This window comes from Octopus bimaculoides, chromosome 7 (genome assembly GCF_046866305.1).
Source record: "Octopus bimaculoides isolate indiv1 chromosome 7, ASM4686630v1, whole genome shotgun sequence".
NCBI classification, from domain to species: Eukaryota; Metazoa; Mollusca; class Cephalopoda; order Octopoda; family Octopodidae; genus Octopus; species Octopus bimaculoides.
The window spans coordinates 18,534,189-18,552,109 of record NC_142934.1 but is presented as its reverse complement, the minus strand read 5'-3'; the positions used below and the strand labels follow the sequence as shown (position 1 = coordinate 18,552,109).

The 17,921-nt window shown below is 36.3% G+C and overlaps 1 protein-coding gene and 1 long non-coding RNA gene across 4 annotated transcripts in view; both read left to right on the top strand.

Annotated features, from left to right (window-relative positions):
- LOC149134589 (uncharacterized) overlaps positions 1-7,944 on the top strand; it is a 36,721-nt gene extending 28,777 nt beyond the window's left edge. Inside the window, exons 1-2 of one of the 3 annotated variants that reach the window (XR_016242541.1) lie at positions 5,602-5,739; positions 7,741-7,944. This is a non-coding gene — a long non-coding RNA (uncharacterized LOC149134589). Of the gene's footprint in view, positions 1-5,601; positions 5,740-6,775; positions 6,838-7,740 lie in introns of those variants that run through there. The other 2 variants (XR_016242542.1, XR_016242540.1) reach the window with 2 other exon arrangements.
- Positions 7,945-11,163: 3,219 nt separating this feature from the next.
- LOC106876804 (actin, cytoplasmic) lies at positions 11,164-17,717 on the top strand. Its single transcript, XM_089354890.1, has 2 exons — positions 11,164-11,477; positions 16,268-17,717. The coding sequence occupies exons 1-2, from the start codon at positions 11,355-11,357 to the stop codon at positions 17,270-17,272; spliced, it is 1,128 nt and encodes a 375-aa protein (XP_089211016.1). The 5' UTR covers positions 11,164-11,354; the 3' UTR covers positions 17,273-17,717.
- The last annotated feature ends 204 nt before the right edge of the window (positions 17,718-17,921 follow it).

The following is a 17,921-nucleotide window of genomic DNA, read 5'->3' as shown; positions in this document are numbered from 1 at the left end:
GGATGGTTCACTGGGTGCAGAAATATACCTGCGCATTCAGAAAGCCTCTGTAGCCTTTGGAAAACTCGAAAAGAGAGTGTGGACAGATCATGACATCAATATCAAGACCAAGGTTAGTGTGTACAAGGCCTGCATTCTAAGTACTCTGTTGTACTCTTCGGAAACGTGGACACTACATCGTAAGCACCTCAATTTGCTTGAACACTTTAAGTGTTTAAGAAGAATCCTAAACATCAAATCGCAACAGAAATTACTTGACACACATATCCTTATAAATGCTGGCTGCACGAGCATTGAATCCATCATCATATCCTCTGAAATGCGTTATGCTCATGAATGAGGAAAGACTCCCAAAACAACTATTTTACAGTCAATTGCATTCTGGGAAACGCCCTCAGCACAAACCAAGAAAAAGATATAAGTATTGCATAACAAACAACCTTAAAGATCTTCAGCTTGAAGATTAGAACTGGGAAGTGCTTGCTTTAAAGAGGGGTAAATGGAGAGGATATGTAAAGGAAGGCTATAGAATGTTTGAAGAGAGACGTCTTGATCATGAAAATCTTAAACGCCAGCTTCCAATAGGCCACAGTATGAACATTAATAAGAACATCGTGAACTGGATTTGTGAGGTGTGTGGTCGTTTACTGCTCTCTAAATTCATTTTGTGATTATGGTATTTCATGTGTGTGTGTGTGTGTGTGTGTGTTTACCATTAGATTTCGGCCATACTGGGGCACCACGCTGAAGATTTTTTTATTAGTCAAACGTATCGAATTTAGTACTTCTATTTTTTAAAGCCTGATACTTTTTCTATCGGTCTCTTTTTTGCCGAACGGCCAAGTTGAGAGGACATAACAAAGCAACACCGATGGCCATGCAGTTGTGGGTGACGCACACACACACACGACGGGTTTCTCTCTGTCTCCGCCCACCAAATTCACTCATAAGGCTTCGGTCATCCTAAAGCTATAAGACACTTGCCCAAGATACCATGCAAATGCACACACACACACATATATGTACATATATACATAATTATATATCTACAGATATGTGCATATATATCTACACATGTATATGCCTATATATCTACATATATATGCGTATATATATATATATATATATATATATATATATATATATGCGTATATATCTACATATATACGCATATGTGTGTGTGTGTGTGTGTGTGTGTAGATATGAAGACGGCGAGCTGGCAGAAATGTTAGCATGCCGGTCGAAATGCTTAGCGGTGTTTCGTCTGTCTTTACGTCCTGAGCTCAAATTCCGCCGAGGTCGACTTTGCCTTTCATCCCTTTCGGGGTCGATAAATAAAGTACGAGTTGTGTACTTGGAGTGGGGGTGATCCAATCGATTGGCCTCGAAATTTCGGGCCTTGTGCCTAGAGTAGAAAAGAATATATATATATATATATATATATACATACACACACAAGTATATTATATATATTTATATGCATATACACATGTATATATGTACAAATATACACATATCTCTTTACACACACACACACACATAGCCTACATTCAGATGCACACACATACATCCATACATAAATTTGTACACACGCGCGTGCGCACCCTCGCAGTCACACGGACACACATGCACAGAGGCAAAGAGACGCAGAGCAAGAGACAAGTTAGGAAAGGGAACGCGAAGGAGATTACGCAGCTAATAATGCCTATGAGCCTTGGAGAGAAAGAAGAAGAAAATGTTAACCTCGTTGCTGATACCACAGACTGTGGTGTGTGTGTGTGTGTGTGTGTGTGAGTGGCAAGCAAACGTTTAGCTTGACAACTGCTATACCATGTGTTTACGTGATGTTCCAGTTGAAAGTCTTGCTTTACTATTTGAAGTTCACTATATAAGGATGCTAGACATAAATACACACACACACACACACATATATATATATATATATATATATATATACTCTTTTACTCTTTACTCTTTTACTTGTTTCAGTCTTTTGACTGTGGCCATGCTGGAGCACCGCCTTTAGTCGAGCAACTCGACCCCAGGACTTATTCTTTGGAAGCCTAGTACTTATTCTATCGGCTAAGTTACGGGAACGTAAGCACACCAGCATCGGTTGTCAAGCGATGTTGGGGGGGGGGGACAAACACAGGCACACAAACATATACACACACACATACATATATATATTATATATATATATATACATATATACGACGGGCTTCTTTCAGTTTCCGTCTACCAAATCCACTCACAAGGCTTTGGTCGACCCGAGGCTATAGTAGAAGACACTTGCCCAAGATGCCACGCAGTGGGGCTGAACCCGGAACCATGTGGTTGATAAGCAAGTTACTTACCACACAGCCACTCCTACACCTATACATATATTATAATATATACGTGTGCATATGTATATTATGCCTAAACCCTCTCAAAAATAAGAACAAGGCCAGAAATTTTAGGGGAAGAAGTTCGTCGATTGCATCGATTCCCAGTGTCTAACTGGTACTTACATTATTCATACAGATATGTTGTTGGCTCTCCGTCGCTTACGACGACGAGAGTTCCAGTTGATCCGATCAACGGAACAGCCAGCTCGTGAAATTAACGTGCAAGTGGCTGAGCACTCCACAGACACGTGTACCCTTAACGTAGTTCTCGGGGATATTCAGCGTGACACAGAGTGTGACAAGTCTGACCCTTTTGAATTACAGGCACAACAAAAACAGGAAGTAGGAGTGAGAGAAAGTTGTGGTGGAAGAGTACAGCAGGGTTCGCCACCATCCCCTGCCGGAGCCTCGTGGAGCTTTAGGTGTTTTCGCTCAATAAACACTCACAACGCCCGGTCTGGGAATCGAAACCGCGATCCTATGACCGTGAGTCCGCTGCCCTAACCACTGGGCCATTGCGCCTCCACGCACACAAATATGCACATATATATACACGCACAGATTTATGCATGCACATGTAAATGTGTATGTATGCGTAAGTATGTATGTGTTGTATACATACATACATACTTTTTTTTTTCAAATTTTGCCACAAGGGCGGCCATTTTGGAGGGAGGGGATGAGTCGATTACATCGACGCCAGTATTTCATTGGTACTTAATTTATCGACCCTGAAAGGATAAAAGCAAAGTCGACCGCGACAGAATTTGATCTCAGAACGTAGCGAGTTCAAATAATATTTGATAGTAATAACAATAATAATGTTTAGCTTGGCTGTTGATGCCGGCAAAACGATGATGATGACGCGGATAGTGAAGACTTTGCTGACGATGATGATGGTAGTGGTGATGATGATGCAGGTGGTTTCCGTTCATTGACAATGGGCATATTTGCTAAGGCATATAACTTGTCTTATAGTCTTCGATCCATTAGTCATAAATCTTATAATTTAATTGAATGATGGTTGATAATTAAACGCAAAATTATAATACACGTTTTTTTTGAAAGAAGAATGTGGCGAACAATGAAGATAGACCTTTTCTCTACACGATAGTGAAACACGTACCGGTGAGGAGACTTTGTCTTCCAAGTGGTTATTCTCTCTGCTAGAAACAATAGCCAAACGTCTTTCAAATCTCTTTCTACAGTTTTTTTTGTACAGCAAAAAGAAGAATGAAGAGGTGTAAAACACAACCAAGCCTGAAACAAACTACTATGTGTGGAAAGACGCTTTGATTACGGCTAGAGTGTCTCTCAACGAAGATTTTCATCCATCAGGATTATCCAAGGAATCACCACCACCACCACCAACAGCAACAACAACAAAACTTTTTAGCTCATAGACATAATTTTAAAAGCACGCTTTCTCTTTAAGTTCCAAGCAATTATTACACAACGCCTTAATCCGAGGAAACCGTTTTCATGTTTGCACTTGACGTTTGTATATAAACTATAACAACACGATAAACAATTTATAAATATTTCTCTATAGTTTTGGGTGTTTCGTTTCCTTTCCCCCCATCAGTCATTAAAAAACATGGCGAATCGTTGTTTTACAGCTTTTATTTTTCTGTTTTTGTTTTGAGAATGGCAGTATCGTGAAGTATGTGGTTTCGGGTTCAGTCCCACTTCGTGGTACTTTGGGCAAGTGTCTTTTATCTTCTACTCTAGCACTGGGCTGACCAAAGCCTTATGAGTGGATTGGGTATACAGAAACTGTGAGGGGTGGCTGTGAGAAGTAGCTTGCTTACCAACCACATGGTTCCGGGTTCAGTGCCACTGCGTGGTACCTTGGGCAAGTGTCTTCTACTATAGCCTCGGGTCGACCAAAGCCTTGTGAGTGGATTTGGTAGAAAGAAACTGAAAGAAGCCCGTCGTATATATGTATATATATGTGTGTGTGTGTGTGTGTGTGTGTGTGTGTGTGTGAGCCTGTGTTTGTCCTCCCAATATCGCTTGACAACCATGCTGGTGTGTTTACGTCCCCGTAACATAGCGGTTCGGCAAAAAAGGCCGATAGAATAAGTACTAGGCTTACAAAGAATAAGTCCTTGGGTCGATTTGCTCGACTAAAGGCGGTGCTCCAGCATGGCCGCAGTCAATTGTCGACTGAAACAAGTAAAAGAGTATATATATATATATATATATATATATATATATATATATATATATAATGTATGTGTGTCTTTGCTTTGTATTTTTCTCTCCTTCCGCTTGACAACCGCTGTTGGTTTCTTTCCGTCTCCGTTATATAGCGATTCAGCAAAAGAGAACCGATAGAGTAAGTGCCTGACTTTAAAAATAAACCCCTTCAGGATGTTGCTCCAGCATGGCCACAGACCAAAGACTGAACCCCACCACCACCAAAAGTATAAACTCCAACACAATGATGATAAACTTGGAGTTACATCATTAAGGCCGTTTCGCTCATTTTAATCCTCTTGTTAAATCGGTGGGTGTGATAACAGGGAAATAAAGACACAATTTTGAATGGAAAAATAAAAAGAAATGAAAATAAACTTCCAATGGGAAAAAAAGGAGAAAAAAAAAACACGATTTTGGCTAGGAAAAAAAAACAAGAAAAACACGATTTTGGCTAGGAAAAATGCCACAAAGAAAATCACGAATTTAGATATGGTTAATAGTAGTTAATAATCGTTAGAACAATTAGACGAATATTTTAACTTGCTTATTAATTGACAATACATTGCTTGTACAGTTTCATTACACATAAGTGGAAAAAAAATACCATACCACGGTTTTTGTTCAATATTTGAAGCGAAACAATGGAAAGGAATGATAACAAAAAAGTAACTTTAAATCAGTCATTTACTGAAGTTTTTTGTGGCTAATTTATATATTTTTTTATCCTTGTGATTTTATTTCTATGACTTTTTTCACCTCCTGGAATCTCAATCAAAAAGCTAACTTAATAGTAGTAGTGATTTAAGTTAGGCTAGGCTAGCGTTGATCTAGCAGAACTATGATTTAAAAGAGTGTACCAGTTGTGAGCATCTCGTCAATTTTTTTTTCTCAAAATATCCAAAGTATCTATCGTATTTTCTTTCTTTCCTTTTTCTGAGGGAAATTCGACCACCTCTAATCAAATAGACCGAGACCGAGTGACCACGCACGCAGTAGCATTTTCTCGTCGCTGTTGGCTTGAGTGAAAGCAATGACTTTGTCACCGGTCTGACCTGGCACTTATCGGAAGCCTCTTAAGAGTCAAAGTACACCTATCCATCTATCTATCTATCTATCTATCTAATCGACATATTCATTTAGCGAGGTTCGTTTTTTTTTTGTCATCTTATATAAAAAATTAAAAAAAGAACTAACATTAAATTGAAAGCCGAAAGATTATTCAGTACTTTCGGTAGAGTACATAGTTATTACACCCAGATACAGTGAAGAAGGCGAGTAATGCGAAACTTCGAAGTCACTGTTAACTCTTTCCTTGTAAAATTATATATATAGATATATATAGATATATTATATGAGGTGGGTGCTGAAAAGTTCCTGGCTTTAAGAGTATTGCGAAAGGCCTGGTTAGGAGGCCCTGTAAAATCCTCTTACAGGGCTTTGGAAAACTGAAGGACCGCTGAGAGGGGAATATGTTGAATAAACTCATAAATAACTGATCCTCCTGTTTTTTTTTCTTTTCCCCAAGCCAGGAACTTTTCAGCAGCCCCTCGTATACACACACGCACGCACACACACTTATATATATATATATATATATATATATATACAAACACACACACACACACAAAGTGTAAAGACAGGTAAATTTCTAAAAGTTGCAAAGCGGAAATTAAACTAAGGTTGCTTGCTCTAGATTAAAAGATTACCTATATCGTGAACTCGTCATTGATTATAAGATATGTCACTTAAGGACAGTGTCAATGTGTGGAACTGGAAGGTGGGGCGGGTCAGATAAAAATGTAGGCCTAGAGAATGAATGCCACTCACACACACACACACACACACAATGTTTTTGTTGTTTAGTTACAAAATCAGTCGTCATCAAAAGTATTCTTCACATATACAGCCGGTTATAATATAACTGAGTTGTTTTAATGTGACAAATCGGACATATTCTATCACGGATTTATCAAATTTTTTTTAAAGCCGGTAGGGTGCGGTTTGAAGGAGATCTGGTTGCTTGCTATTTCTAGCTACGTGGTCGAGCATCCTCGTAGACGCATCCTAGTTGTTGTCTTCGACAGAGAGACAGACATAAATATATATATATATAATATATATATATATATATATATATATATATATATATATATATATATATATATATATATATAAAGATGCAAGCGATGACAATCAAGGTTGAAAGAAAGACAGAGAGGAAGCATGAAATAACAGTATCAACGTAAGATGTTATTAAAAAAAATATATGACTACTTGTCCGATTTGTTTCATTATGCTAGGAACCGGTTTATTTATTTAGCATTTTTCTTCTTATTATTAATATCATTTATTAACACTGCAGTACAACCCAAATTGGTTGAGAGTTCATATTCATTGACATTTCTCATTCGAAATCTATTGTTTCTGTTTCGAAGAGAGAAAAACAAAACGAAAATCATACATAACGTAACACTTGAATTTTCGACACATGGTTGCAGTTAATGGAAAGGGCCAGGAAAAAATTAATTCATATGTTTGTGTATGTGTGTGTGCGTATATATATATATATATATATATATATATATATATATATATATATATATATAGCAAGAAATCAAGAACGATTGAATCCAATAACCTTATTCTTCGGTGACGTGATAATGCCAATATAAGAGCCAGCCAGTCAGTTAGTCGATTGTGATTACATCGGGTCTCCAGTACTTTTGACTGATGCTTTAGGTATTATATGATCGCCCCTTGAAAAGATAAAAAAGTATAGTCGACCTTGACTAGGATTCGAGCTTACATTGTAAAGGGACGCGAATAAAAACTGCAAATAATTTTTTGTCTGTCGTTCTACGAATTCTACCATCAACATTATTCTAAAAGCAGAGTGCGAATTTTTTTCCATTCTCCCACCTTTTATTTTTTCCTTAACTTTTTGGTAACGAGTTCGAATCCAGTCGATGTCTGTTTTATTCTTTCTTTATTATTTTTCCGGGGTCGATGTAATCGACTTATCTTCTCTCGAAATTGCTAACCTTGTGCCAAAAATTGAAACCGCAATAATAATAATAATAATAATTATTATTATTATTATTAAAATACTTTTTTTTTTCACGTTGTAACCATTCGTCTATTGCAGATTAAAAACGGATTGCTTTAAATTCGCAGAGGTTGGAAATGAAGCCGGCTGCACTGCCAAGCAGACATGTGCCAAAGCGCCAGTAACTATCTCGTAGTATGTTTCCCGTTCACGAACAGAAAATACAAAAATAAATGAATAAATAAATAAATTTGTGAATAACCACCTGGGATTCGCTCAATAAGGGGTTATTTATTATATCTATATTTGGCTTGACTGCTTCTTTTTTCTTTTTTTTTTTTTCGATTCGAAATTGTATTTAATAAAATTCTTTCCATTCTTCATATATTTTGCTCAATTTTAAAAAGCAATGCTTCAACTTTTTTTCTAAAATGCATTGTGCATTATTCCTATGCTCTGTAAAGAGCACATACTCTCACACGCAGTATACGTGTGTGTGTGTGTGTTATAAAACAAAATAGGAAAGAGAATCGTGATTCCGAAACCACATCCATCCAAGATTATTATTATTAAAAGCTTACCTAAAAGTCAATCATATGTACTTTTGTCCTGTGTAATACTGACCACAAGCATGCATATATATATATATATATATATATATATATATATTTATATATTTGTATATATACACATGTATGTATACGTATATATAACTCATGTATGTATACGTAGATAGATAGATAGATAGATTATTGTAGGTATGTCTGTACGTTCTATATGCGTAATCATGCCAATGAATAAAGAACTAGTTATAAAGGAAATTTCCAAAAACAACTCTTATATATATACATTACAAGAGAAAAGAAAAATCAACAAGAAACAAGCATGGAATATATTTGGATTTAAATTAATTATTACTATTAATAATAATCAGGTGATCTAAGACAAAGAAAGAAAAAAAAACGGTTATATAAAATATATTCCAGCTCTGTAACTGTCGTCTGGTTATTGTCTGATTCAACGAGCATGAATCGCTTGTTATCCATTAATACCGGCACAATGTCCGACCATTACTAGAAGAACCGGCATCGCAACGAGGGAAATAATGCCCAGCTGGTCGCTAGAAATAGCAAGCAAATCTCCATCAAATAACGCATTCTAGAAAATAACACACGAACTCCATGGTATGCAAAAGCCTTTAAAAAACGCGAAAAGATCTGAGTACGTTCGTAGCTGAAATACTTTCTGTTCTTTCTTTTTTAGGGGGGGGGGGGTGATGGTGGATTTTTTAATAATAATAATAAAAATAATAAGAATAACAATCGTAAATAACAATCTTAACGGACTGGAAGTTTTTTTTTATTTCTAATAAATCACTCTTTACTCTATTTTATTCGTCTATTTATAAATTAAGACATCACTCAGTTGAATGTTGTCAGTAAAACCCCGGACGCGTGTACATACATACATATATATATATATACACACACACACATATATATATATATATATTTGTGTATATATATATATATATTTGTATATATATATATATATATATATATTTTATAGTTTCAGCTTAGAGCTGCGGCCATGCTGATGCACCGGAGTTATATATATATATATATATATAAGTATATGCATATATACGTACAGGTATGTGCATACCTGCATCTACCTGTATATATAGGTGCATATTTGGGTACAGGACATTGCAAACAAAACGTATACAAGAAAACAATAATAACCAGAGTACAGAAAACACACAAGCCACATAGAGAACATTTTCCTTCATCAGCTACCCCCGTTTTAACACCGGCGTTTCGAAGAGGTGGGTATATATATATATATGTATATGTATATGTATATGTATGTATATATATATTTATATATATACAACTAGTTTTAAATCTCTGAGCGAGAAATATGTAGCAACAGTACTTATATATATATATATATATATATATATATATATATATATATATATATATATATATGTGTGTGTGTGTGTGTGTGCGTGCGTGTGTGTATGCACGTGTGCATATACGTAAGAGTGAATTACACGGTGTGTATGTATGTAATGGGCATATATTAAAAATGGTTTCTGTTTAAAATATACAATTAATGAATACACTGTTGTTTGCCAGCTTTGTAGATTTCCATTACGAATTTTAAAATACGTTCTTATCATTGAGAAATAAAGGCAAAATTTGCAACTAAAATGTATCAGTCACACACTCTCCGGCTGGCTCGCCAACGACAGTCCCTATGTGGTCATTTCAACCTGCTTGCTCGAAATGTAAGCTAAAATCTACCTCAAATCACCGTGTCGCCTTACTAAAGAAAAGACACATTGATTAATCTAATCTAATCTCTCTCTCTCATATATATATACGTATATATATACACACACACACACACGCAAAAACGGGATTATTACAGCTGGAAAGCTTATGATCATTATAAGGCCTGCTAGTCCAGGGCTGTTCCAGGGTAAACATGAACCTAACGTTCCAGGCTAAATTTTAATGCTAAGAGCGAACGGGTGGGAAATTAAACAATTATTCTTTAGTAGGGAGTAAAATTTGAACGTTAAGTAGGTGAAACTATATGTAATACTAATTAAATTAAACTATATAAACGCGCACACACACGCATACATAAAAACATACATATATTTTTAAATGCATTTTGAAAGCTTCCCCCTCCCCTCTTTTTCGTCTTTTCTCAAGGTTTCGTTTCCAAAATCTGACCCCCCCTCCCTTGTTCGGTTTTATCTTAAATAGCTTGCTAAGATGGCTGTCATGTGTAGATTCTACATTAAAGTTTTATATTTGTCACTTAGGTTATTTCCTAAAATATATATATATAAAAAAAACAGACGGGTCAAGAATATGGGAGGAGGGAACGGAAACTTTAAAAACAAAAATGAGATTCGAACTCGGTGGTTGAATAAATATATATATATATATATATATATATATATATATATAAATAATAATAAGACATACACGTTGGCAGAATGGCAGCTACTATGAATATTCTTGCTTCAGTTACAATATACTAAAAATTCTTAGCATCTGGGTGCTATATGAAGCAACTTTAATTCTACTACTGTTCTAACAAATTCATCCCCCTCCCCCAGTTTACTCCTCTATCCGACATCACGTCTCCATCTCTCCCCCCCCCTTGCTATCATCTGTCACTGATATTTTGTTTTATTTTTTTACTTTTGTTATTTACATACATTTTATGCATGTAAAAATTAAGTATATCTATATATATATATTTATGATATATTTGCATATATATAAATATATGTGTTTATAAATTTATGTATAAAATATTTATATATATATATATATATATATATATATATATATATAAAAGATATTCAGGGACACATATAAATTTATTAATTACTTGAATGTCCCTAACTGCCTTGTCTCACCACCACCCCCACTCCTTCAGCTAAGCATCACGAGAATTCAACTTCCATATAAAGGAAATATCGGCTTAGTGTTTGAGGAGACGTCACTCAAGTCAGTCTGTAGCGCTCTCTCGCAGCGACCACATCGCCAAATCTTGCTCGCGCCATTTTTCTCCTGCATTTCAAAGGCAGTACCTATTTTTTGACAAGAGCATAGAAAAATTCAAGCCTTCTCCGGTTTTTTCCAATTCTTTTTCGGGCATTTAAAAACAAATATTAATACACCATGGATGATGAAGTCGCTGCTCTCGTAATTGACAATGGATCTGGTATGTGCAAAGCTGGTTTTGCCGGCGACGATGCCCCCAGAGCTGTCTTCCCTTCCATTGTTGGTCGTCCCAGACATCAGGTATTTAATTTACTATTGAAATTTTTTATATCCATTTTCAGCAGTTAACTCAGATTTCTTTTCTTCACTTAAAATATTATAATTCGATATCTTAAATTTAATTTTAAATTACTATACTTATACTGGATTAGTGCAACTTTATTTTAAATCATTCGATTTGGTATTCACTTTGATTTATCTCGCGCCGGTAAGATTTTCAATGAATCTGATTCGGTTCGCATTGTGGGTGTCTATATAATATACATGCATAACATACGTAAGCCACTAAACCTGTTCTTCGAAACATGGATATGAGATTTTTTTTTTTATTGTGTATGTGTGCTTTTTATTTCTATTCACTAACCGGTCAAAGGGAAAACGTTATTTTGACAATTCCCATAGTTTATTGAAAACATTTTGAAGGTTTTTATTTTACAAAAAATAAAAAAAATAAATAAAAAATCTCTAAATTCTCCCATCTCATTGCATCGAGTAAATCTGAATTTAATAATCTCACACACAGTATATATAAATTTACTTATATAAGTAAATTTATATTAAAGCTATGATTCTTTAATTATATTGCTACTTGAGGTTAGCGAATTCTCTTTATTTCCCTAATAAATGCAATTTAGATGGAGGGCGGAGTTCTGATTGAAACGACGTTTAAGCGGCCGGAATTTTTTTTTTATTTTGTCCTAATTCGGGTTTTTATATTTTTGATATTGAGACTCCACACCACCAATAGAAAAAAAAGAAACTTGATTTTCAAATTTTTCCTGTAATCTAGGCACCCGTCCTTCGTGTGCTATTTTTTTTCTTTTCATTTCTTGATTATTAATTTCGTTATGTATATTTGAAGTGGACATTACAGTTGTACGTTCTCTCGCAAACACACGAAAAAAAAATTCTCAGTTACTTGATAATTCTCGAACTTAAATTTTTCTGTGGAAAAAAAAAAATGCGAATCCGCAAGGTGCGAGACAAACTATGATGAAAACCCCTTTCGTTACGAGTAAATTAGAACATCGAGGGCTCATAGCTTAATTTATGCAGGACCGCCTTAGCTTGCCGCGGCATTAATATTTAAGCTGTCTCTTATTCTCGCCCATAACCGGTTTAGAATTCAATTTCAGCTTTTGCAAATGAAAATTTTGAAAGCCAAAAAACAAGTGTTTTTTTCTTTTTGTTTTTGGAAAGTTTTTTGTATGTAAATTCAGAAAATCGAAGAAATTGCCTTAAAAAAACAGCCCGGTTGAATGTAGGGTTCAAAAGTGTATTGTGCGTCTTATTTTTCATTATAATATGAAACTACCTTTTTATCGAACAAAGGAAATTAGCTCCGCTTCGTTCTACATGCATTACCACAAATACTCCCCCCACGTGCGCGCATGCACGAACGCACACATTCGCGCGCGCACGCTTCCTCCCATTCAAAGTGGCAACCACCGGCTGTTTGCTATTCGCTCATTTTAGTCTATAACACCCTCACCTAACCCCCCCCCCCCATCTCGTTTTATAGAAAGCTTTCTGCTGACTGCGTTCTCTGATGTGTAACGAAAGATTTTTTTTCACCACCGACCCCCGCCAGCTGCTTGCTTGGCTAGCGTTACTGCCTGCCGGCTATTATTTTCAGTAAATGTCTCTTTATCTCAAACGAGACCAAATCATGAATTTTTTTTTCCCCTCAATTTGACAATATCCTCTTGTGCTGAACAGCCAAATCGACAAAATGTAGACCTGCTTTAGATAAGACTATACTACTTAGAAGTTGCTCCCCTTTCTACGGACTTGCGTTAAAAATGCAAATTAAATTCCGTTATGTGAAGGTGGGGTTTTTTTTTTTTTTTTTTTTCACATTAAAAAAATTAAAAGCACTTTCTAGTTCCTCTTTATGAATGATGTGAACATCAATTTAATTTTTTTCACCGTCTTAGAACGGAAACGACACGTTAGATAAATAGTCCTCGACCACCTTTTGGAATATATATTTTAAGGGTTTTTTTTTTCTGTATGTCAATGACGGTAATATTGAACCCAATTCACGATGATTAATGGTTCTGTGCTAACAATTTCTTAAGAGGAAACCGCATCTGTATCGCTCTCCACATTTTAAGAGGACGTCATGCGTCTGAATAATGAAATTGTTATATTTGTAATAAGTTATTGGATCCATGATATTAATGCCATTTGAAATAAGTTTGAGTAGGCATTTTTACTTTATCTGACAGATCGATTGATTAAAAAATTTTTTAGAACTCTTTAGGTTCATTGTCAAAGTTGAGGACTAATCTTGCTTACGGTCAATGAATTAACTGTACACTTGGAGAGATATGTGTGACCTCCCTTGTACGAAAGTGTAAACGCCCAAGAATCTTGCTAATTGTGGTTGATAGTGGAATAAAACCGAATTTTTCCTGTATGAACCGAGAATAAGTTATTGGGATTCAGTTCTCGGTTGGAACTACTTTGCTTAAGCACGATATCGTTACAAAATCCTTTCACAAACTATCGAATTATATTCCCGAATTTTAAATAAGACAAATCTAGTTTTCGTAATTTCCATTCCTAAATTTAAGCTTCATTTAAATAGTAACGTTAATTTTGGTGATAATGACGATCAATCCACAATCTTGGGTGTAGTCGATCGAGTCTTGTTACGAGCCTGTTTTTTCTTGCTCCGAAGAATTTGACTTCACATTTCGCCACCTACTAACATTAGAAATTGATGCTATTCGAATTGATGCTTGGAATCGTTCACATTTAAGATTTTTAATTCTTTCAAAATTATTACTTCCCCCTTTCTCGAATTCTTTTTAGAACTTTTCGATAAATTTTTCGCTGCCATCGGCTTCAGTTTGTTAGTGTCACAGCTATGAATTCTTGCTCCGCTTAAAGCTCATAGTTCTCAAAATTCATGAGTGGTCTTAACTAGAAGGAAGGGGTGGGTGGTTCAGTGTAAATTAACTCCAATCGAAATTAGTCTGAAATCGCAGACTACGCCTACTAAATGCTTACCGCTTTCTTTCAAAGATATAAGCATCACAAATTACCATTTTTCCTTGATCGGAAGTTTTTTTTTATAGTGTATAACACGATCATTCAACCTGCAGTAAGTTCGAATTTGGCATTCTTGTCTGTACGGAGTAGTGGTGGGCTTACGGTACCTCCCCGTTATTCTTTGAACCGATTCTACCTACCACCGCCTCATTCATTTGTAGCTGCTGCTTCAGCAGTGGTTCTGTTCCTGTTTTGTATAGCGTCAGAGAGAGGGGTGTCGCTGCATGTTCATTGGTAGATCAAATTTCGTGCGCTTCCCCCCACCTACCCTCTCTCCATCCATAAAGTTTAAAAGCAAGCAGAATCTCTTTTGGTTTATATTGTTTGGAATTTAATTTATCTTCGAAAAACTTCGAAACTATTTCTGTCGCTCCTTAACTTTTGAGTTAGAATTTTATGTCCGTTGCAAAAGAGGGATGTAACAGTAAAAGTTTACTCTGACAAACTGATTGCCATTGTAACATGGTTTCTGAGAATCCACATGACTATTTTGCCGGTTTATATTTCTGGTATACTTCGTGCAACACAAAAGTAGTTTTTTTTTTTCTGTTTGTGTCCTATAGCAAAAACGTCCGTTTCTGATTTGTCGCTGTTTTTTTTTTCCTTCTTTCCTTCCATCTAATATCAATTCTCCTTGTCTAAAATTTCGTTTGACGTCAGCTGTGTCCTTGACTGCTATACGACGCCGCGTCGTTACATCCTCAATCTGAACTAAATCCCAACACAGCTAAGTTGACAAAAAGCGAAAACTACACGCCTTTTGTGATCAGATAAAACTGTAGTGAATAAAATTCTAAAGGCTGTTGCCCATCTTACAATAGAAGTGTACATGATCAGTGAATTTTTAATTGAACTTTCAAATGGGTTGTACACTGATTGTTCATGTATGATAGATATGTTTGCACTCCAGAATGTTCAGTTGCAAACTGATGCTCCAAGTGGATCTTCAGTCCCAAGTTCCTTTTTCTGATTGTTTCAGTCTATAAAACGAAGCTAACCGATCGAGATGTGTTCCACAAACACCTCTTTTCTGATTGAGCACACTCTTCATAATCTAAGGCTTGTCACTTTCAAGTGTCCTAATTCATCCCTTCCTCCTTTTACGATACGTGATTTGTAGGGTAGAGGCTTGGCTGTTTCCAACAAAACTAGCCATGTAGAGGCTCTCTGGTCCTTTTCCTACTGGTGAATAGAAGTTCCCTTTGCAACGTTGTTGCAGGTTCGACTCTGGTTCTTGGTATGTATGGGAAGGGTCTGCTTCTGTTCAAGGACTTAATGAAATTGTGAAATAAGAGATTTATAGCCTCAATTTGTTAATTTGTTTAATTTATAAAACTACAGTGTTTTAGAGAAGCAGAGTTCGGCGGACGGCTTTTGTCTTCTCCCATTAATATCGTCGTGCTTATCATTCATCTCATCTCATCTCATTGTCTTCGTCCGGCCCGCAGCTACTCTATGTACTGCCCTCGTGGCAAATTCAATGAAATGTATAAGAACAGTCTACCTCATGCATTAGATCTGATGTCTTTCGTTCACATTTGATTGACTAAAACGTGTAAGATTGAATGGTTCTTTAAGCAACTGTCCTGACATGGTTGCAGTTAAATGACTAAAGTGGATAAATTCCTCTAGAAATAAATACATTCTGTGCATTAGACATATTCTAACCTCATTCTTCTGATGTTACTCGTATATTTTTTAAAGCATTTTCAATTCCTTTGAATACTAACACTTTTTACTTTTCTTTGTAGGGTGTAATGGTTGGAATGGGACAAAAAGACAGTTACGTCGGAGATGAAGCTCAAAGCAAGAGAGGTATTCTTACCTTGAAGTACCCCATTGAACACGGTATTGTTACCAACTGGGATGATATGGAAAAGATCTGGCATCATACATTCTACAACGAGTTGAGAGTTGCACCCGAAGAGCACCCTGTCTTGTTGACTGAGGCTCCTCTTAACCCCAAGGCCAACAGAGAAAAGATGACCCAAATTATGTTCGAAACCTTCAACACCCCCGCCATGTATGTGGCTATTCAGGCTGTATTGTCCTTATATGCTTCCGGTCGTACCACAGGTATTGTTCTTGATTCAGGTGATGGTGTCACCCACACTGTCCCCATCTATGAAGGTTACGCCTTGCCTCATGCTATCATGCGTCTTGATCTTGCTGGTCGTGACTTGACAGATTACCTGATGAAAATCTTAACCGAACGTGGCTACTCTTTCACCACTACTGCTGAGAGGGAAATTGTCCGCGACATCAAAGAGAAGCTCTGTTATGTTGCTCTGGACTTCGAACAGGAAATGCAGACTGCAGCCTCCTCTTCATCTTTGGAAAAGAGTTATGAATTACCTGACGGACAAGTCATCACTATTGGCAACGAAAGATTCCGAGCCCCAGAAGCTATGTTCCAACCATCTTTCATTGGTATGGAAGCTGCTGGTGTTCATGAAACCACTTACAACTCAATCATGAAATGTGATGTCGATATTAGGAAAGATCTGTATGCCAACACTGTATTGTCCGGTGGTTCCACAATGTACCCAGGTATTGCTGACCGTATGCAGAAGGAAATCAGTGCCCTTGCACCACCCACTATGAAGATTAAGATCATTGCTCCACCAGAACGTAAATACTCTGTATGGATTGGTGGCTCCATCTTGGCTTCTCTGTCCACCTTCCAACAGATGTGGATTAGCAAGCAAGAATATGACGAATCTGGCCCATCTATCGTCCATAGGAAATGTTTCTAAGTACATAGCTTAACTTCCAGCACAAACATCTAAGAAACTCATTAAGAAATTCTGCTTGCAGCAACCTAATGGATCCTAAATACCTTTCTTCTGTCCTTTCATTCTCTCTTTTTATGCTCCCTTCTCCTCTGACAAGAATAACTAATGCTATAAACAAAAGACCTAGATGTGTACTGATCAAATAAGTTCTCTCTGGTGCTACAGTGACAGAGATTACCATGCTGCTGTTATATTTGTTTCAAAGGATTCCATTACAAGTCACCGCAAACCATGTTGTCTGCTGATTGATTCTTCTGCCTATAATTATATTTTATTTCAGGATAATATGCAAATATTTCCTCATAAACATCTTTTGTTATTGTCTTTTTTACCTAATCTCTTCTACTTACAACATTCTCAGGTGCCATTTGAGCCAATATTTATGCAATAAATTTTTTTTTGTGAAGTAATTTTTCATTTTTTTTAATATAAACATATACACACGTGCACACACACACACACAAACAAGCATAGTTATACAATTAGTTTACTAGTGCATGTTTGGCAGTCTAGTTACTACTATTCGTTAGTTTTCCCAACACTGGAGTCCTGAGTAAGCTATTAGTGTTCTCATATTTAGTCAAATATGAGTAATTTTTCAGAGATATTG